This window comes from Lissotriton helveticus, chromosome 3_1, assembly GCF_964261635.1.
Source record: "Lissotriton helveticus chromosome 3_1, aLisHel1.1, whole genome shotgun sequence".
Taxonomy (NCBI): Eukaryota; Metazoa; Chordata; class Amphibia; order Caudata; family Salamandridae; genus Lissotriton; species Lissotriton helveticus.
Genome location: NC_136061.1, coordinates 243,923,537 through 243,946,461, shown reverse-complemented (window position 1 = coordinate 243,946,461; position 22,925 = coordinate 243,923,537). Strand labels below are relative to the sequence as shown.

General features: G+C 42.8%; 1 protein-coding gene across 8 annotated transcripts in view; it reads right to left on the bottom strand.

Moving 5' to 3' along the window:
• NF1 (neurofibromin 1) overlaps positions 1 to 22,925 on the bottom strand; it is a 2,143,703-nt gene that overhangs the window by 1,183,479 nt on the left and 937,299 nt on the right. For all 8 annotated transcript variants that reach the window (XM_078679713.1, XM_078679719.1, XM_078679717.1 and 5 more), the window contains exons 21-22: positions 14,818 to 14,957; positions 1,993 to 2,115 (exon numbers count right to left, since the gene is read on the bottom strand). In XM_078679713.1, the coding sequence (XP_078535839.1) occupies positions 1,993 to 2,115; positions 14,818 to 14,957 (263 nt within the window). The remainder of the gene's footprint in view (positions 1 to 1,992; positions 2,116 to 14,817; positions 14,958 to 22,925) is intronic.

Here is a 22,925-nt window from a genome sequence, read left to right as displayed (position 1 = left end):
GGACTTTCGATGTCCCACGGGACCCGGACCTTGAACGGCGCGGAGCCGACTCCCAAGCCTCCAGCAACTTTCGGGACCGCTCCCACAAAGTTTTCAAAGCCATGGCCTGGCATTCGGGGCACGACTCAGAGTCGTGGTCGTGCCCCAGGCAGTAGAAACACTCACGATGCGGGTCTGTCACCGGCATTGTACGGGGACAAGCCGCGCAAGACTTAAAACCGGGCATCCCTATACATCCGGAGTCAAAGACTCAAAAAACAGACAAAAGTCCCAAAAACAACTCAGTCAAAAAGTGACTGGGGATACCGTTCTCTCTGGATCTGCGCTTGCTGGCATGGAAAAATAAAGACAGACTTCAGCACAAGTGGGAGCGTCCCAGTAGCTCCAGCTACGTCATCTCGGGGACTACGACACCAACAAGGTACGCGGGGCCGCACGACGACGCCTGCCTACGTGCAGGGGTACTGCTGACGAAAAGTTTCCGTATCCAGTCTGACGCCTGGGGTAATTCTAAGGTAAGGAATCTATCACTAACGTGTTTCTTTCAGGTAATATACTAGAGGCATACCTCTTCTCTGGCTCCGCGCTGGATAGTTCGTAAAGAAAAAGAACGAACGTCAGAGTGCATGGGCAACATCACTTCCGGTGCAGGCGATGACAGACCCAAACAATGGCACCTACCGGCGCACAGGGGTCATGCTCGAGAAAAATCTTCCGGATCAAGTCTGACGCCTGGAAAATTGAAAAGGTAAGGAATCTGCAGCTTGAAGTCTCTATCAGACATATAATATAACACAACATAAAACATAACAAGGAATCAAATTAATATAATGCTTTTAAATTCTTAACTGGAAAACTGCAACATGAAGTTGCTTCCCAAATCTGTGAGGCTTTTCACTTGGAGTAATCTTGAGGCTGTGCCAAGTAAAACATACACTGTTCACAGTTATTAGTGGCCATTAGTAACAGAGGTACCTCAATGACAGTAAAACGCAGAGATTTGAAAAATGTCAATGAAAAAAATGTAAAATAAATAAATAAATCAAAGGACGATTTTTATACCACTCAACACAAAGATCATTTGGCTGAGAAGGTCCACCTGTATAGTGCCACAGCAACTATACTTCAGCTGTCAACTATGATGCAAGTTCACGTTTGTGCGATAAAAGCTATTAGGTCGTTGCTATGCCTTTTCCAAATGATTTAAAATGTTTCTGAGACACAGGCTGTACAGGAGCAGGACAGGGCATCTCTGGAGCCTCCATCACAAACGATACGCTTTAACAAGCCTGCTCAGAATGTGCAGTAAGTCATTACCCAGGGTTCTATTTATCATTCATGGGAAGCATTATAATTACCTATTATTCCTTGTACTTTCACATTCGAAGTTGCCTTCCAACAGCACTACATACGTTTGCTCATCATTACTACTGCCCATTCCTTTGCTGCCCAACATTTCATGCCCACCTATTTATTCAAATGCAATCCTCTATAAACTAGTAGTTTATAGTAGTTCCTGATTAAAGGTCCATAGTTCAGAACCAAAATAGTTCAGTAGTGTGTTATGATTATTCAAACAAGGGATATCTAGCTCAATCCTACCCAGAGATCTGCATATTGAGGTATGGATTAAGAGTATATTTGCAAAAGGATTTTAAATGATCAGTCTAACCAAACTTGCACTTCTATACGTACTTCAACTCCATTCTTCTTTCATACTCTGCTCCGTAATTTCTTTTATTTGGGGAAAAATAGTGAATTTTGTTTTTATTCAACTGTTTGACAAGATGAATAAACTGACAGGACAAGAGATAAATTTGTTACTGTAGATCAAGTCCCTCATACATAGAGATGTCTCAATCTGATCTCATTAGCAACCCAGAAAGTGGTTATGATAAATGACGCCAGGCCCTTAAGTTAGAACATTTTCTGCAAGTTGGTACCATGGGTAATGTAAAACATTTACATAATTATAAACAAAAAAAGGCTCACCTAAATTTCATCTCCTGGCAAAATGATAGATCGTCTCGCCTTTCCATCATCACCTCTACCAGTTGGCAGAGTTTCGTTTTTATTTGGATCGCATGCACTAAATTTCCAAGAACTCGAACATATCTGTATAGAAAACATAAAAGACTATCGGTGTGAAACTGAATAGTACGCATTTACAGCTCTAGCAAAAGTAAATGCTAACATCTTTAAAAAATATTCTTGGCTTTCTAACTTTAAATTAAATATGGATATTTAATATCATCAATACACATCTAAAAATTGCTCACTCTTATCTATTTAAAGTTGTGAGGACACCCAAGACAACAACAGTGGGAACTATCCCATGCAATCGATTGGGTTTAGCCAAACTCACATGTAAGCAAATAGCAGGGAGACGCGCTTGCCTTTTTGCTGCCACTCACCAGATTCCGCAGGGCAGCCCTGCTGTACCGCGCAGATCGGGAGGGGTCTCCAGTTGTCTCATGCGGCTGTTGCCGCCTACTCTGCTGCCATCACTATTGCTGCACAATGAGGGAGAGGACTACAGCCCCCAGAAGCTTCCAGTGGCGCAGCTCCAAAGCATCACAGAGAGCGCCAGGAGCTGTTTAAAATCGTTGGGGGACTCACGCAGCCCGAGACTCACGCAGCGCGGGAGTTACGCAGGGCGGGAGTCACGCAGCGCGGGACACGCGCGGGACACGCGCGGGCACTGCCCGGGCCAAGGGCGGGCCCGTCGTAGCCAGGAGGAGGCAGGGCACAGCCACCCCCATTTCAACATCGAACTGGTTAGTGATATTGGAATCTTATTTGTTGACTTTATAACGCTTGGACATATATATTCCTTCACATCCCTATTGGGTCGTTTTTTATGTTTATCTTTTCTTCAGGGGATCTCAGAGTTGATATAGGTTATTAAGTGTGGTTTCGCTGTTCTTAAGCCAAAATTGTGATATCATTTTAGCGTTCTGATTATGGGAAGGCGTAAGATACAGGCAAAGCAGGATGGGGCTTTAGGTAATGCAAAAGCAACTGTAGCTACCATAGATGCCTTCCTGTCTAGAGCTGCAACACTGATCGACAGGGAGATTGACATGGTAAATAGACGCCTGTCTAGATCACCGACTAGTGGCCATTTACCTCTTTTGGATGGGGCCAATATTCAAGTAAACAACTGTCCTGTTGAGGTTGGAGGCATTATACATACACAGGAGGTGGTTAGTGACACTCAAGATGTGGTGGTGCTTTCCCCTGTCGTGGAGTCACCGCAGGTTGCCCCAGTTATGCCCTTGTCTCCTGTTGTTACTGAGGCAAAAAGGCAGGAGACTGTCCCTACACCTCCTAGCAGAAAGGATGGGGGAGGAAGGATGACCTCCACAACACACATGGAGGTTACCAGCAACCATAATCCACCGCAACAACTGGGGGGTGTACGCCCATCAAATGCGAGTATAAAGAGAAACGGCATAACAATGGGCAGTCAAGCGAAGAAGAGCAAAACTAATGCTTTGTCTTTTCCACCAGCGGACATTAGGGTCTCATCGATACCAGTTACTGCTGTGCCTGATCTCCCACTGATAGAATTGTTTAAATCTGTACTATGTAGCATATTGGAAGATAAACTTCACCCAATTATGATTAAACAACATAATATTGAGCAAAGTTTAGCAGACCAGCACAATATTATACAATCTGTTCAGAATCGAAGCTGTGCTGTGTCAGTCCCTTTTGTTTTAAACAAAGAACGCCCGAAGGTACTCACAGATGGATTGTCTGAAACCACTCATCCATCAATTAACTGGGTACCGGCTGTTTCAGACGTGAGTATCAGCTGCCCAGGAGGGTTGTATGATAAGGCTGCAGATTGTCAGACAACTGTTGAAGCTCAGGCAACAAAGCAACATGGTGCAGCTCTTAGTGACGTGGGAAGGAATGGGGGCCTGTTGCAGGGGTACACCGGTGATGCACAGCTGAAATTACCTGTAATTGATTTACCGCCGCAATCAACACCTCTGGTGGCTATCTTGGAGAATGTGCAGTCTCTCCCAATGGGCACAAAGGAGGATTTTTTCCAGCTTAAAAATAAGGTTACTCACTGGTTGTCCTGCAATACTGACGCTGGCCCTGCGATTGCACGCAATATTATTATATGTCCGGCGAGTTGCTTGGTTTGGAAGCTCTAGGAAAACAAGGGAGGGGGATTGTATTGTTGTGAATTTTAATAACCCGAGTGTCTTTGCCGGTTACCTGCTGTTGTTAGGAGCTCCCTGGCTGTCCGCTGCTGCTGTTTGCTGGGCTTTCCTTGGCGCCGCGGTGCCTGCTTCCATCGTCCGGTCCGCTGCCCTGACATCGCCGGTCTCCTCCCCCCGCTGCAGCCTCTGACCATCTGTGCTGCCGCCGAGTGGGGGAGTTGAGACTACAAGCCCCACAAGCCTCCGCGACCTGGACGGAAGTCGCGTCGAGGCTGAGCGCGCCAGGAGGCGCACAAAAAGGGGCATCCCTTCCCGCGTCGCGGGACGCACGCGGGCAGGCGCCGGGCTAAGCCCGGGCGGAGGGCGGGCCCTCAGTGGCCGAGGTAGGCTGGGCTGGGCCCCGTTACTTTTATTGTATGTTAGGTAATTTAGTGATCCGAGGTGTGACGCTTTGAAGGAGTTATCTCTGAATACTGGCCGAGCAACTATAAGGACTAGTTATTGTTATTTTTATATATATCTTCGGAGCAATATCCTGCTGCTTGGTTCCTTCTCCGTTTATGATGACTGCAAAGAAATTACGCTCTGGAAGAGTTCTAGGGGGGAGGTCATGTATAAAAACCAGATCTAACCCCCTGAGGAATAAATATGACAACAGTGTGTTATTGAAGGGACAGATGCAGTTACTGAAATTATGGGAAAAACCCGTTGATAACTCTTTAGCAGTCCCGGTAGTTGCTGGTTCTGAGATGGTGCCTTTGGTGGGTGCACCGCCTGATGTGGAAAAAGATTCCAACTCTGAGTCAGCCTCTATAAACAACTTGTTCACTCTGCCAATAATTATTGCTGCTAATCTCCCAGTATGCACTTTAGGAGGAGAGCAGCCTGATAATAGGATACCAGATACGAAAGCACCCCTACCTAACATTCCTAGTGGTGCAGAATGTCCTGACGTGGTTATAAAAGGAGAGTCTTTTTTTTCCAGTATTGACCTTGAATTATGTGGTCGCTATATGGAGGATGGAAATCTGAACCATCTGGATCCCTGTAAGACAGCAATTGGAGCCACGCCGTCAGGATTACTACTATATAGTAGTACTCCTTCTATAACATCTAATGACATTCCTTCAATTTATCCGGTATTTGCCCCATCACCGCTTCTGGGTTTCCAAAAGAGGATAGACCTATCTCTGATTCCTTGATAGCACTAGAACATTTACTGGCTTCCATATTGTCTTTATTGGGCAAATTCGTTGGGAGCTCTGACTGCACCCTGGACTCAGTTACACAGATATTAAAAGTATTATTGGAAAAAAGCACAGAAAATGGTACTATTTCTGCCCCGGAGATTGTTTTGCAGAATGCTTCGGATAGCAATAATCTATTGGGAAAAAATGCTCCTGCAGGTATGCCAGTAGTGGTTGACAAACATGAGTCCTTAGGGATGCCTATCCCATCTGTTTCAAATTGTAGGAAGGTATCAGAACCTATCCTAAAGGAAGAAAGCTCGTTGGATGTGGACTTAAACGCTGGAAATGAGTTATTCCCAATTTTCACCCTTGATAAAAAGGAGCCTGAAGTGAATCTTGATGTAAGTGGAAAAGATAAAGAAAAGATAAAGAAAAAAGTAGAAAGAATAAAGGAAAAATAGGAAACCTGTTCGTAAGTACAAGAAGAAAAAACAGAGGCAAATCATTTTTCAAAAACATATAAATACAGAAGAACATGATGTTGTAGAATCTTTATTGGACACTTTTTCTAATAAGGCTGCTGTTTGTACTATTGGTTCTGTAGTCGAATGTCCACTTAATATTTGTGCCAATGCTGGGGGAGCCTCTTATCAAGAGGAATATGCATTATTGCCCATCGCTCCAATCGAAGAGGTGACAAGAACTACTCCAGTTGTATCAGGGGCACTTAACCCATCAGGGCCTATCTTTCGGTTGCCGGCTGATGTTGCTACAAATTCTTCTTCTGTACAGTTTAAAGCTCCTAATTCTTATGTGGACACCCTGACTTTGCACTTTTTGCCCTTATTCGACTCTGACTTATACCTAAACAGGTCATGGTTGCTTAATTGTTTTAAGGATATTGAATGTTTAAAACTTATTCAGTCGAATGACATTGACTTGGTTTCTTTAGTAGGGTATGAAAATGGTCTATGTGTACGGGCAAAATTCTATTCTAAAATAATAGCTAATCTTGTACTACAACAAGCGGAATCGTTCCAATGAATAGGGATTGATGTGTTACCCTTTTCTTATATGGGAAAGGATATTTTCCCTAGAGAGGGGGGCACAAAGTTGGGCTTTAGGCAGGAAAATATGTCCACATCCAATAAAGATTTAAAAATCTGGGTCTCAAGAGGTAAACGTATGATTTCCCAGGTTCTACCCACCCCCTTGAATCCTATTGCTCCTATAACTGAGGATAATCATCGGTGGAACTGGCTTCCAGGAGTCTTGTCTAATAATATTACGGATAATCCAAGACTGTTTCAACATCTTTAGCAGTCAATTAAAAGTTATATCCTGGAATGCAGCAGGGTTGCATAATAGACCGGAGAAACTTGATTTTTTATTTACTCTGAATGCGGATGTGATATGCATCCAAGAAACCTGGTGTAAAAGTATTTTGTATGGTGGGAAAGATTACTTTGTGCTTGAGGCAGCAGCCACACCAGTGAAAAAAGGTCACGCAAAAGGGGGAATTGCCTGCCTCCTGTCTAATTCATTACAATGGCAATTTTCCCATTATGTTGACACAAGTAACCTTTTTCAAACAATAACTATTAATAAACTAGCCAATGTAGGTAGCCAGTACTCCCTGGTAATTATTAATGCATACATTCCGCCTGAAGATGGTTTTAATACTGTATTGAAGCAAATGTTTTCTTATGTTAAACAACTATTAGAGCTTGACCAGCCCCCCTATATTCTACTCGTGGGCGATCTGAATAGCAAAGTTTCCAACTCAAGCGTAGACTTGTTCAGAAATAAGTTTAAAGAAGAGGCATATAATATACCCCAATCTATCTTCCCAATTAAAATAAAAACTAGCAAAAGAGGAAAGATAATGTTGGAAGAACTTAGCTATCTAGAGGGGTTAATTGTAAATGGTAGGATGCCATCTGATAGCCCTGCTAAATTTACTCATAGGTCCCCTAAGGGTGAATCCATCCTTGACTATGTAATTACGGACTATGACTCTTTCTCCTTTATTCAGGATATAATGGTCTCTCAGACTCCTATGAGCGATCATAACGTGACCAGTATAACTCTTTCACTACAACCTCCGGTCACGGATTCCTGGTCTTTAAGTACTAGAGGAGTTTCTCTTCTTTGTAAGTCCGGTAGATGTTTTTGGAACCCGACTACTATGAAGGGTTTGCAAAACATTCTTGCACAAACCTTACTTGAACTAAAAGAATGGCAGGGTATGGAATTCTTTCATTTTGAAAACTTTATGAAGAAGCTTACTGCGACTGCAAAGAAGCCTCGATATTCTAGGAAAGTGACTTTTGTTCCTAGTTTATTATTGCCATTAAATAAAGAAATAAATAAATTAGTGAGGCAACAATTTCTTTTTAGATCCACGGAAACTGCTAATAAGTTATCCTTACTAAAAAGAAGGAGGACCAGAGTGAGAGCAAAATTAAAAAAAGAAAAAGACTCACTCTGGATTAGTTTAAGGGAGGCTTCTGTCTATGGTAAATCTAGAGAATTCTGGTCCATAATTGGTAAGGGATGTGGTGCAAGAACTTCCCCTATTCCCATTTCTATTCCTGAAGATGTTTGGATTTCATTTATATTGAATTTGTATGCATCAAATGGCGTAGAGGGTGAGGATAGTGACCTTGTATTGGACAGTGGGTTTTCTATGGATCCTCCATCTGAGAAATCCATTGCTTCGGCGATTAAGAGTATGCGCTCTTCCGGAGCAATGGGTCCGGACGAGTTGCCCATTTCAGTACTGAAGCAGGATGTTTTTACTTGGAGCAGGATTCTTTTCCCTTTGTTTAAAGCCTGCTTTGCACTTAGATCAGTTCCTACATCCTGGAGGGGAAGTATATTAATACCCTTATTTAAGAAGGGAGAGCGGGATAAACCCATGAACTACCGTTTGATAGCTCTTCTGGATTCTATCGGAAAAGTTTTTGCTAAGTGTCTTCTAATATTAATTACGGATTGGGTGGAGGCAAATAGTATTTTACCTTTGGAACAGACTGGGTTCCGTAAAGAGCATGGTACACTTGATAACTTAACTGCTCTTCAAGTGATTACGGACAAATATGTACGAGTGCGAGGGGGTGGAGTATATGCGGCATTCATAGACTTCTCCGCAGCGTTTGACAAGGTGGACCGTCCGACGCTGTGGAGAAAGCTTGCTGTATTGGGTATGCCGCCCCATCTACTGGAACTTGTAAGATCCCTTCACTCGAATACCTGGTGTAAGGTGTTACAAGGCGGAGAAAGCGGTCTTTCACAGACTATCCCATCCTTGAACGGATTAAAACAGGGATGTCTATTAGCACCCATGTTGTTCTCATTATATATTGCGGACCTACCTGCTTCCATTGCTGCAGGTGTTGGTTTAGCCCCGGTAGTTGGAGGTTCACCCATCTCTGTTTTAATGTATGCGGATGATATCCTCATTTTAGACTTAACGCCTAAGGGCTTGTCTAATCGCCTGCAAGCTTTACATTTATTTGCAGAAGCACATTTTATGAAGATTAATGCCTCCAAAAGCAAAATCATGTGCATTACTGGAAGGAAAAAATGTAGGTCTGTAAACTTCGGATGGGCTATAGGAGGCCAGAGACTAGAGGTGGTTAAAACTTACACCTTTCTAGGTAAAATAATCTCGGCAAACCTAAGCGAAAAACCCCATATTGAACATAATTTGCGTAAGGCATTGGCTCATGGTATGGGGTTATGTTCCCTGTATTCTGCTACAGGGAAAAGACACTTTGCCTGTTTTTTGGAAGTGTATAGAGCAAAAATCCCTGCAACTCTGCTTTATGGAATAGAACTGGTGGAGTTAAGGCATTGGGGTTTTTTGCAGTTAATGGAGGGAAAGGTCTTGAGAAGAATTTCTTCCTTTAATACAGCTTGTTCCGTGACCGCATGCAGGCTGGAATTTGGCCTCCGGAGTTGTTGGGTACAGGGGTTGATTGCCCTGGTAAGATGGGTGGCCTGTTTGGCCAGAGGTGAATCGGGTTCCTTACGGGCATATATTAAAAAGGAACTGCTGGGCAATCTAAACGAGTTCTCATTAATAATAAAAAACTTTAGAAAAGCTGTATTAATGTTAGAGTTGGACGAAAGTACTTTGTTCTTACTCTCTCCTTCTCAACTAAAGTCTCAGCTGAAACATGCATCTTGGGAACTCTGCTTTAAATTGGATATGACTGCTCTACACGAAAAGAAGGGTGGGGATTTACTCCTAAGCACGTATTCAGTAAAGCAGGCCCAACAGTATGTTTCCTGGAATATCCCTCATCGAGTCCGAAGGCTATGGTACCTTTTAAGACATGGTTTGCTTCCTTTAAATTCACTTTTAGCAAAGTGGTATGGAACATCTCCCGTATGTAACTTTTGTAATAAGGCAGTGCAGGACCGAAATCATGTTCTGTTTATTTGTCCTACATTACGTCCATTGCGCTCTAAATGGTTAAAATCTATTTGTCTACAATTAGGAATTCTTAATGTAAATACTTTCTTTCATGCCCTTTATTGTCCACCCAATGAAATGTTTTGCTTCAAAATTTTTAACTTTTTTAAGTTTTTTTTTTAGATATTTATTAATGAAACCTGTAGATGTTATTTGATGATTGTTCGACCAGTGTTCATGTTGTGATCCTTCAATAGGCTTTTTTATTGTAATTTTTTACTGTATCTATTGGTGTATAGTTATGTGATTGTTATATGTGGCCCTCTTTTGAGAGCCGAAAACATAATAAACTTGACTTGACTTGAATAACCCGTTGTCTGCAGAGAGAATCCTTTGGGAGGCAAATGCTAAGCCCGGCAAAAAAGGGCCAAGGTATTGAGATACTACCATTGGGGTATTTTTATAAGGTGCAGAACCCTAGACAGATTCATTTCACATCAGCACACCATACCTGGCCTCAAGAGTGGATGAAGATGTCTAGGACCGGGCCACCTAACCCTTGGGTAGAAAGGCATAATTTAAGGAGGGATTGTTATCGCTCCTCGATAGTACAGGGGCCAAATAGACACGCACCTCAGTCAGGGTTGTATGACTGCAATTGACTGAGTAATAGCCCAGAGCTTTTAGAATCAACAATCCAGATACCTGCATCTGTTGACTCTATTCCTCCTGATGCACGCTTCCTGGACAAAACATTACCAATGACTCCATCTGCTACGTTTTTAGAGGCCATAACTGGTGTAGGGCCAACAGCTCAGGAGCAACGAGTAATATCAATCCCCGTGCTATTGGAAGATCTGCCTATTGTACATCCAAGGGACCGATCCAAGATAGAAAATTACAATGTCCTATCTTGGAATATCACTGGGCTGGCGGAGAAGATTGCATATCCACTATGGGTGCAGTTCATCAGGCATTTCTCCGTGATTTGCCTTCAGGAGACTTGGTTGGTGAGCGGCAACCTATTTTTGGAGGGGTATAAAGCTTTTTTTGTCCCATCATTTCCAGCAAGTAGTGGAAGAGCTATGGGTGGTCTGGTTATTTTTACATCTCTGTCCCTGAAATGTAGGATTACGGATATTTCCTCTGCCCATAGTGATTTCCAAGTGATTGTTTTAAGGCAAGGAAACTCTAGTCTCTGTGTGATTAATTTCTACAATGCAGTATACAGACAGGGGGTTTGTAAGATAATCCAGCTGAATAGCTTTGTCAAACAGTATTGTGCCCCCTTTAGAAACAACCCTATGATAGCAGGCGATTTTAATTTTCACCCATGTGGGGACCCTGAATCCATAGTATGGGTGATATGGGCTGTGCAAGGATCCGGGGTCTTCACTTCGAGCATTCACCACGGGGAGAGACACTTAATGATCTGCTTGACTAATAAGATCTGTTTTCCTCCATGTGCTTTGCAGCTCCTTCTAGTAAACAGATGGTTCCTTCGTTTAAAGGCTGCAATGGTGGATCTTTTATAGATCATATTCTGATATCTACAAGTATTCAGCCCCTTGTATAAGGATTTATATTAGAGTGCCTTCAGTGACCATAATCCTGAGTGTGTGCATATGGGAGGCAGTATATTGATAAGGCAGGATAGGGTAGTAGAACCAGGCACCTTGAAACTTATTGATGGTAGGCGCCGCCTTAAGTGGGCACAAGTAACTCCATCCCTTTTTCACGAAAAGGTTTGTGAATCTTGCGCGGCAGAATTTATATACTGTGTAGAACCTGATTCTACTGCCAAGGGTATTTTAAATGCTTTCCAAGGGAATGTTTCTAAGGTGGGGGCATTGTTATCAGTCCCGGTACAAAGAAGGCTGGATGACGACCCTAAGTGGTTTGATCCATTGTGCTCCAAAGCTGCCAGAGAATTAAAGATCGCTTTGAAAGCGACTCCAAGGAATCAACTCCAGATTCGTTCCCTTCGGATTAATTATAAAAAGATACTGGCTAGGCGCAAATCGGGAATGAAGGAGGCTACTTGGCGGGAACTTTTAGATCCCTCCGCATTACTTAGCAGCTCTAGATTCTGGAGCATTTTCAATAGACCGGTCTTTGAAAGGGACAGAGCTGAGGATTTGGGTACTAATATAACAGAAGAGGAATGGGTGTCTCACTTCAGCTGTATTTTTTAAGAGTGCCACAACCTTACCCCGGCTGCAACCGAGAATTCAGGATAATGACGCTGTTGTTTTCACTCGAAAAGAAGTGGAGGAAGGTATAGTTAGTCTCACGTGCAATAAGGCACCTGGCCCAAACGGTATACCACCGGACCTTTTAGAATCTAATCCCTCTCTCTGGGCATCAATTCTGGTGGCAGTGCTTAACGCTGCAGCGAAGGAAGGGTGCCCAGAGTCAAGCGCTATCTCCAAAATCGTACCAGTTTTTAAAAAGGGTGATCGCAATAGCACTATGAACTATAGACCGATTTCCTTTATCGACTCCGTGGTTAAGGTTGTCGGTGGAGTTGTTTTAAATAGTTTGGCAGTCTGGACGGAAGAAAATAAGATTCATTCTGATATCCAGTATGGGTTCCGCCCAGGTCACTCCACCATGGCGCAATGCCATAACCTCTATCTGATCCTCGGAAAGTACACTGTTGCCCGCCAGGGGACAATCTACATGGCCTTCATGGATCTTTCCTCCGTATTTGACTGTGTCAATCGGGGGAGGATGTGGCAGTCCATGAGGGCCATGGGGGTGGAGGCAAACCTGGTGGACTTTCTGTTGGATCTGCATAGAGAAACAAAGGCAAACATCAGATTCGCCCAGGACCTGAGGGTCTCTAGAGACTTTAGTACAGAAAGGGGTGTACGGCAGGGGTGCATCCTAGCCCCATTTCTTTTCAACCTTTATATCAATGACTTAGATAAGATCTTGCGAGAAACGGGGGCTGACTTCCCATCGGTGGGACGCAGGGGACTGCCCGTCTTGCTTTATGCAGACGATGCAGTTCTCCTGGCCCGCACCCAAAAAAGCTTACAGACTTTGCTCGACACTTTTCGTAGGTTTATGGCAGAACGAGATCTGGCCATTAAGAATTCTAAATCCTACGTAATGCAAGTTGGGTTGCGCCCCAAGAAGCAGTACTCGTTTACGGTGAATGGAGAAAAAGTACCTACAACATCAACTTTCTCCTACCTTGGTGTCTTACTGGATGACCGCTTGAACTGGGGTCCTTTACTTAGAAAGAAAAGGACTAATGCAGCGATCTTTAACTTCGCTACAAAAATGGGCAAGCGCCCGATAGCGGCGATGATAAAAATATATCAAGCTAAGAGTGTAGTGATTGCTAGTTATGGTAGCGAACTGTGGGGATACTTAGGCCTGGAGGGTATTCAGGTGGCAGAAAATAACTTTTTAAAACAGTTGCTGGGGGTTCCTAAAGGGACCTCGAACTTAATAGTTCACGAAGAGACTAGACTAACATTTATTGGTGATATTCTGGCTATGCGCCCATTGCTATTTTGGCTCAATTGCTGGCTGAACGAGGATATCGGCCTTACTCAAGCGTTAATGAAGGAAATTTTGAGCCTAGATTACATGATTAAAATACCTTTGTTAAAATACCTAAAGGGCTGCTTTGGAGAGTTGGGACGCCTGGACCTTTTTTTAAGACCTGATTGTATCACCAGATCAGATGTGGCCTTTGTGAAGCAATCTTTCATTTTGCAGAAAAAAACTACATAGAGATGGGATGGAACGGTCTAAAATCAGCGTCCGTAAGTACGTGATGCTCAAGTCCACCCCAGACATGGAACCATACCTGTCGTGGCCTTTGTCGGCTAACGAGCGGTTATTACTAACTAGGTTCCGACTGGATTATTTCCATCTTTTACTTGCCGTACCGAAGGGGTGTCACAAAGGACAAGTGTTAGCACCCTGTGGCTGCGACAGTTTGTCTCCTCAGGATCTGCTGCACTTTGTGTTTTTCTGTAGTTTTTATGATGCCCACGGAGGTTCTTTTTAAAATCGCTTTTAAAAAAGCGAAATTTTAGTCAGGGTCGCCCCGCCCTCTATTTTTTGCATCTATTAAAGCCAGACTGTATCCCATTTGTGGCCGGTTTTCTATAATCCTCCTTAAAGTATAGAAACTATGTAGATCCCTAAAAATGGTTCATGTATTTTATATAGTGACTTTTTAATCCTTGATGAAGTTGTGTTGATATTGCTCTTCCTTCTAAATTTACTGTATGTACTGGGATACTTGTATAATATGTCTGGATATTTATATCTTTGCTTTTTATATTTTTAAAAATGAATTGCAAACTTTTATGGTTTTCTAACATGTAAACCGAATAAAGTATTTTGAAAATGAATGTATACAACAGGTAGAATGTATTAGGGCAAACTAACGTAACAGACTGCGTGGAGTAGTGTGGCTCACTGGTTAGAGGCAGCAGGCCTGAGAGCAGAAGTCAGCCTGGGACAAGGGTTCAATTCCCGACGCGGCAGGGTCGTGAACCTTGGTCAGCGGACTCGATAATTCTCGCTTCAGTGCTTACTCTAATCAGGGGTTCCACTCGGCAACTCTGGGCATTAGCTTGCCTAATCTCCACAACGGCCCCACCAATTCCGGGGATGCCTGGCTCCACCTTGGGGACTCCCAGCACGGGACCATCCCACAGGGAAAGCCAGGACGGGTTCCCCAGAGTTATACAGCGCCGGGACGCCCCGTTGCTGGGGCAGCTGTGCGCTTTACAAGTATACAAGTATACTACATTTACATGATCATTTAATGCTTGCACCCTGCTGTTGAATCTTAAAATCTATCTTATTAGCAGTAACTCATGTACAATAACATAACAATAATTTCAATATTGCAATTTGAAATGTCAAAGTATACCATCTGTATAGTCCATAAAAAGCAGGTAAACCATATTAAGAAGAGCAACTAAAAACTTACAGAAACAGATTAAATTAGTCATTATTTCACTAATACAGAGAGAAGACTTGATCTTACCGGACAAGATTTAACATCATAGTCTCAATGCTGGCTTGTCCCAGATGCTCGGAGCTGCCTTCAGTATGGTTATCAAGTAGGTTCTTCATTATTGCAATTGTTTGCTCAACAAACTGGGTATTGATGTCATTCAACAGAACCTGTGAATAAGCACATTTGGCCATGAGCCATAGGAATTCTTAGCTGTTTTTTCTTTTTTGGGGGGAAATGAAGCTGGGGAATTAAATAACGTCAATTGACTGCATGTTGTTGCCTGTATCACCTACGGCATAATTGCTTTATTACGTTTTGTATCATTAATTAAATAGCACTTTTTTTATTGATTTATTTTATTTATTTATTATGATTTGGAATTCCGAAGAGTTCCACATAAAAGTACATCTGAAAATAAACATTACACTCCATAGATATAGACAGCGGAGTGCTAAATTCATCATAGCATATGTACAAACACAGAAAAACCTATAATTGGGAACCATTCTATAACTAAATAGCACATATGCATAGGAGGATAAATAATTTATACAAATCAGTTGAACTAAATGAAGATTTTCAGAAGAATGAGAAAAAGAAATCGAAAAGGTCCATGAGCTAGCAAAGCTTACAAGCATCCACTGGAAAGAAATATTCCAAATACAGGACCACTCCAGCATGATTACTTCCAACTTAGCAAACCCTAATAAAAGATGTTTATATGTAATGGTCAGAAAGGACATCATTAATAGCTGTGAAAAAAGATGGGGGAAACAAGATGGGAGCCCCTTCTATTTGACTGAAGATCTGGATGAAATGAAATCCTGCATCATCAGTTCATCTTCTGCTCAGACCCGATAAGGAGCCTGCTATTCTATCACATACAAGAAACAAATAATCAGTCATACAACCAGATGATGCTTTCGATAATATAATGATTTTTCAAACAGGTCAAACTAAGTCATTTTTTTCCCTTAGAATGGCAAGTAAGAGGAATTTCCCAATTGTTTACCAAGGAGAAGATCTGAGGAAAGTAAAAGTGTGACTGGAAAACTGTGCTCTATATATGTGCATTTGATACAACTAACATGCAAGCAGATCTGGCGCAATAAACTCATTCAGCAGAAGCAATATAGAGACTGGATGTAGAACAACCACCCATAGTGGCCAAAATATTAAAACGCATGCCTGTCAATGCTAGATCTATATACAAAAAAGAGACGCTAATGAAACAATCTAAACACAAATATGCAAATAGGTAGGCTATTCTTAACCCACACTTTGCTGAAAACATAGCCCCTATCTTACACAAAGTGATACAATCAGAATATAAAAAATCATTACGATAAAACAGTTGGAATACAATTGACAAAGAAACTATAACTGTGCATACATAATATATTTGCACCTACATAACTTCTCCGCAACAGAAAGAAGACACAAACATCTCATTTATTGTCCTTTTATGTCAGAGCACCTCACATGCAATACCCTTATGCAATTAAGTTGCCACTTTCACAATAATTCAACCTAACCTTTTTTTAGGAGACTCCAACACATGGCTCCAAAACCATTGGGTTTAGGGGCCTGATCTCTAGATTTCGAGCTTTCTAAATAGCACAGCTCATTGCTTACACTATTCAAACTGCCGGACACACCCAAGATAAAATATTGGATTAATTTAAACTACGTGCCTCCCTTTAAACTTCTGGTTCTTACTAGAGTGACTACCTTGCCATTCCTTTCAACATCTCATTAATAAAATGCTTGAACTTCAAAAAAGCCTTCTATCCCAGAATAGAAGATCAAGTTGGAAGGACATGAGATTGGACTTTCTCAAACCAACTGACACTACCTAAAGACCACTCACCAACATTTTCAAGCTCTGAACTTCAACAACTACATATTTTAATGAATGGCTGTCAAAATAAAATCAGAAAGATCATCAACACGACTTCCAGCAGGCCAGTGAAAAGTTTCACTGATGAGGGTGCATTCTCTCATATCCACCAACAGAGTACTTGAGCACACAAAGAAAATAAATTAGTCCTAGAATGGAGAAATCAATACATCCATCAACTACATATTAACATTCCTGAAAGACAAAAAGATTCACTATTCATCTCACCTTAGTTGGCTTCATGAGCTCATGCTCAGCAAACAAGGTTTTTAAAATGTTTTCTGAATTTATCAAATGGACACCCTGCCCAGATTAATGGGCCGCACTCTCAAATACTTTGTAATGCTTTCACTTCTCACTTCCTAAGAAAGGTCGAAGAAGTGCACACTCTACTGGCTCAAAGATACCATATAACATCTTGGGGGCTATCTGGAACTCTAACCTAAACTTAGAGTGTCACACAGACTCAACAGAACAGTCTGATTTCTTTTTGCGGAAACAAGCAATTTTTGACTGATATAGCTAGTAAAAATCCTAAAATGGGTAGCTGGAACTCTTGTCAATTCAACTCAGTATTGCTAACATATTATAAGGTCTACTAAAATACAAACTATAATATATCCAGTTTATTCAGAACATAGCAGCCAGAAAAGTAGTGAGAGAAAAAAATGAAAATCTCACAGATTTACAAAAGGTCTCGCTGGCTTTAACTGGCAACCAGGTTCAAAGAGTATTTTTCATCAAACTTGCACTATCATTAGGCTTGCCTTCATTAGCAAAACAGAGCACTGAACAGTTTTGGATTTAAAATCCGGTAATAGAAATTGGGCCCATTTGCTTCAGAAGGATGTTGTTAATTGGAGCAGAGGAAAACAGTGTTCTACGCAAGGGTAGGCATGGGTGCACAAACAAACACCAAACATCCACCACAGTCATGTTCAGCACGTTCTTATGCATAATAGACCGTAATGGATAAATCAGGGATAGTGGATATTCTTAAAGTAAATGCAATTTACCCTCCAAAAATTATTCATCACACATCCCTAACTAGTTAGGTTCCTGCATCTTGGGAAGGGTAAAAGGTATTTCATGTTAACAGCATTTTGTTAAGATTCCAAAATATACAAACCTTTTAAGAATTGGGCCCCCTCAGGTTCAGACTTGGATCTAATCCTGGCCCTAGTATCTATATTTATCTCTCAGTGATGATACATATAAGCTTGAACTTGCTGTAACACTGTAACAGATAAATACTACCTATTACAATGGGCCTGTTAGGTGATTTGAACACAAGAATTTGTTCAATTTATAGGGCATTTTTTCTATTCTTGGTTCAGCACAATTGGTTACCTTCTCCTATATGGGTGAATAAATGAAGGGTCGGTAAGTCAAAATGCTTGGTAGACATGGGCTGGCTATTCTAAATGGAAGACCATGTTTTACTATCCCATGCAGCCAACATATAAAACATCTGGCTTTTTGACAAACATGGATTATGCTTTTGTTTCTTTGTCCCACTAGGAGGAAATGAGAGTTTATGATTCAATAAAGAAGTGAAAATGATCAGTTTCAACAACTCGTGGGTCTAAGAGGTAGGCAAGCTCATCCTATTAAAGTTGGACTGGCTGGCCAAAGAAAAGTTTTTGTGGCCATTCCTGGATAATCAAAGACAAATTGAACTGTATTGTTTTATGTTATCAGCTACATTTTTGCACTACATAACTTAGAACCTGGTCATATATTTATATATATATATATATATATGTTTGAATAAGAGTTTGATCAACCTACTGCACACTTACTTAAAATCAAACTTGCCTTTGTTTACTATTAGCAACAGAGGTAATTGATTCAACCAAGATTGTTTAGATGCCGAATTAAATGGGAGGTGTGAGTGGCGATTGTACCTAAAACACAGTAATGGTAAGCACATCATTCTCTATCATGTTACAGGAAGCACTATTCCTTACAAAATACTGTGTTGGTGATAATATGGAAAGTAGACCTTTATTCCAGCGCATAATTTCCAATTGTCCAGCTGATAGTATAAAGATTAAATCATCACCCCTAATTCCTTCATAGGTAAATTTTCCAGCAAAAGTGGGCAGATTAGGGTATTAACCGCGTTGTCACTGCTCCATTAGTTAAAATAGTCTTAAAGCCAAATTGGCTAAACAGTGGTAGAAGTCAGGATTTAAGAAATCAAGAAAAAAACTCTCCATCCCTGTAGTTTTTAAAATTACAACATATTTGGTAGGGAAGCTTTTAAAAGGGGCAACATATTTCCCAAGCTTAGACCCTATGGGTATAATTCGGATACTACTCAAGAGTAATATTTCATATAGGTCCACTGGCATAACAATGTTTTTTTACCAAGCACATGACAACAAGTAGGAATCAGTTTAGTGACATTTCTGGAAAAGCTGTATGGCACTGAAGTCTTGGGGTGGGAACTTTTGAAAGGGTTTTTGTTACACTCTTGTAGATTAGATGGAAGGGTTTAATATGAAGTCCTGCAGTTAGCCCTGAATCTGAATGTAAAATGTTACTTACCCTTTAACCACTTGTTCGCAGTGTGTAATGCTGTAGATTCATATGATCTATATTCTCTTGCCATCTAGTATTGGACGAAGACATTTGCAACTTGGTTTTTTTTTTCCCAAGAAGGTTGAGACTATTCCCTTGTAATAGAATGCATCAGCATAACAGCTTCCCCTCAGATTGTTTTCCTGCTAAAGGGCGAGTAATGCGAGACATTTTGACTCCGAGTGTGCTGATGATATAATGTGAGTAATATGTGTAAAGTATAGCAACTTGCAACAATGTGATCATTGCTAGCTTCGAGCGAGGATGCATGTGAATCTACAGCACTACACGCTACAAACAGATGGTTACAGATAAAGTAATATTTTTCATTCATAGCATGTGTGGCTGTAGATACACATGTTCTGCATAGATTATACGGCAGACCCTTCAAAAATCAGAGGCTAGTTAGAAGATGATGCAGATACTTGGAAAAGTGTCCTTAAAAGTACTTGGCCAACCTAAGCTCGCCAACATGCTAGAGCTCTACAATCGGTGGTGGGGATATTGCCTGAAAAAGCTAGAGTGGCATCCTTTTTCAGGGTAGAATCTTGGGAGCCCTAATAGGGTGCATTTAGGCATAGCAGGCTTGGATATGTTTAACTATTGATCTGGCAATATATTAGCTATGAAAATTGGAGACCACTTACGGGGTATTACAAAGGCTACAGAAAGTGCATTAGACTTTCTGAATGGATTAGTCCTGTCAATACAGTACATATGCTCTTATCAAAATTGTGACACTGCCTTTCTGCCTTTAGAGTCTACTTTTGGGAAAGTGACAAATTGCATAATTGTTTAGTTGATGTGGAAAGATTATACAACCTTAGGTAAAAGTTTCCAGTTAGTGTGAAGAACTAAGCTATCTGTGTCAACCTGACTGTATGGTTTCTGTAGTTAAAGCACTTATAGCTCACTAGTAATTAAGCAAAGTGAAATTGTAATGCTTACAAATGAAGATGCTTAATAGCAGTGCCCAAACACTGTGTGAGCGCAACAATTAAGTTCTATACAGGTGAATGAGATTTGTTTTGAGGAATAATCATTTTGAGCTTTTCTATGAATGCTTTAATAACAGAGACCATAAAGACGGACAAATGTTGTTTGTTCTGAAGGTACACTACACATATAGTGAGATGCACTCCTGTGCAAGTATTCACTAACCTTAGTTATAAAGGAGTAAAAAGTAGGAAACAATGTCCTGCAGTGAAACTGTTAAATGATCTATTTGTTTGGAAAAACAGTAGGGCACTTTCATTTGTCTGCATACCTGGCATGAGGAGTGAGTTTCCTAGCCTCTTGCACAATTGCCATGCATTCTTGCATGGAGAGTTAATGTACACAAACTCAAAGTAATGAGATGACAAATTGTTAAAAGTTCTTTGGGATGCGAATGTCCGAGACAACCCTGATGTTGAGTGAGAAGATCCGGCCATTCTGAGAGCTTCTAGTGAGTGCTGACACATCCCTAGAAGCATTAAGAACCATCAGAGATGTAACCACGTTGGTGCACATAGGATTAAAGTCATGGACACCTGTTCCATCTTCCTGGCAGCATTCAAAATGAGGGGATGAGGCAGAAAAGCATAATCAGATATCCATGGCCCAGAGGGGGCGGGGGATTGGGGTAGGTGGTCTGGCAGTTAAGTTTGGTATTTTCAGAAGTTGCAAATAGATTATTTTTTGGAGACTAGTGGATGAAGAACTTGTGTCTGTAGCTCCAACTCTTGTGGGATACCATCTGATGCTGCCATTACCTGCGGGGGCCGGTGCTCCTCAATCGTCCTTTTTTGCTGGCGGACTGCGAAGGACTGCTTGGCTCCGTGTTGGGCTCCGTGCAGCCAGTTCCCTGCACTCGGGCCGGTCTCCTCCCGCCGCCGCAAGCCTCCTGACACATGGCACGGCCGCTGTGTGGGGGGGACTACAGGTCCCAGCAGAACTTGCAGCAGGAAGCCACCGACGCCCTGTCCGCGCCCGGAGGCGCTCATAACCAGCGGGGGCCCTTGACTGAGCGGGGGATACCATCTGACGCTGCCATTACCTGCGGGGGGCGGTGCTCCTCAATCGTCCTTTTTTGCTGGCGGACTGCGGAGGACTGCTTGGCTCCGTGTTGGGCTCCGTGCAGCCAGTTCCCTGCACTACGCCGGTCTCCCCCCGCCGCCGGAAGCCTCCTGACACCTGGCGCGGCCGCTGTGTGTGTGTGTGTGTGTGTGTGTGTGTGTGGGGGGGGGGACTACAGGTCCCAGCAGCACTTGCAGCAGGAAGCCAAGGCCCTGTCCGCGCCCGGAGGCGCTCATAACCAGCGGGGGCCCTTGACAGAGCGGGGGATACCATCTGACGCTGCCATTACCTGCGGGGGCCGGTGCTCCTCAATCGTCCTTTTTTTGCTGGCGTACTGCGGAGGACTGCTTGGCTCCGTGTTGGGCTCCGTGCAGCCAGTTTCCTGCACTCGGGCCGGTCTCCCCCCGCTGCCGCAAGCCTCCTGACACCTGGCGCGGCCGGTGTGTGGGGGGGGGACTACAGGTCCCAGCAGCACTTGCGGCAGGAATCCGCCGACACCCTGTCCGCGCCCGTAGGTGCTCATAACCAGCGGGGGCCCTCGCATCGCAGGACGCGCGCGGGCGGCGCCGGGCAAAGGGCGGGCTGTCTGTGGCCGTCCGGGGCTGACCGAGGCTGGGCTGGGCCACGGACTTTGGCTCTTCCTTCTACACCCTAAAACTGTGAGACATTTGTTAATGCTACGTTCTCTGTTTTAAAGTACGTGTATTTTTTGCAGTCATCTGGTATAATTATGTCTAAACTTAGATCGGCTAAAACCCCCTTAGTGACGAGTACAATGGATAACTATTTAATTACTCCATAGTCAGGCAGGATAGACCTGGGGGGAAGGGAGGGGGAATAGCAATCCTTTTTAAGAAGAGCCTGGAATGCTCATTGGAGCTTACCCCGGTCGCGGAGAGCGAAACCGGAGCATTCACCCTTCAAATAAACGGGGGGATGGCTATAAAAGGCTTGCTCATATACAGACCACCTGGGTCCTGTATCAAGTTTAGGGAGAGTCTGCTAGAAAATGTCACTGAGGCAGCGCTACGCAGAGACAAATTTCTCTTATTGGGAGATCTGAATCTGCACCTAAACAGTCCAGAGGATAAAGGAGCTGAGGAGTTCTGTAGGGACATTCAAGCCCTTCAGCTTGAACTCAAGCTCTCAACTCCCCACGCACCGTCTAGGTCATCTGCTGGACCCGGTATTTGCGAATTGGGGAGGGGTTCAGGTCTCTAAAGTTGAGCCGATCCCCTGGACAGATCACTTTTTGGTGGTATTTGCTATTAATAGCATCAAACCCACAAAATATAACCAGGCACCTTTGAATTATCTAAAAAGGAAGTGGGCAAAATTCTCCTTGGAGGCTTTCAATGAAGCACTGACAAGGGAAGGACAGCCTGGAGGTGAGGATATTGAATCGGCCATTCGCAATTTGAACGGGCGCATTACAGACGCGTTGGATCAGACAGCACCACTCTGCCATACATCTGTGGCCGGCCGCAAGGAAAGATCTGCTCCATGGTTCAACGGAGAGCTGCGGCGGACTAAGGCAGAATGTAAGCGTGCTGAACGAGCCTGGAGAGTATCTTATGATACTCAGGCCAGG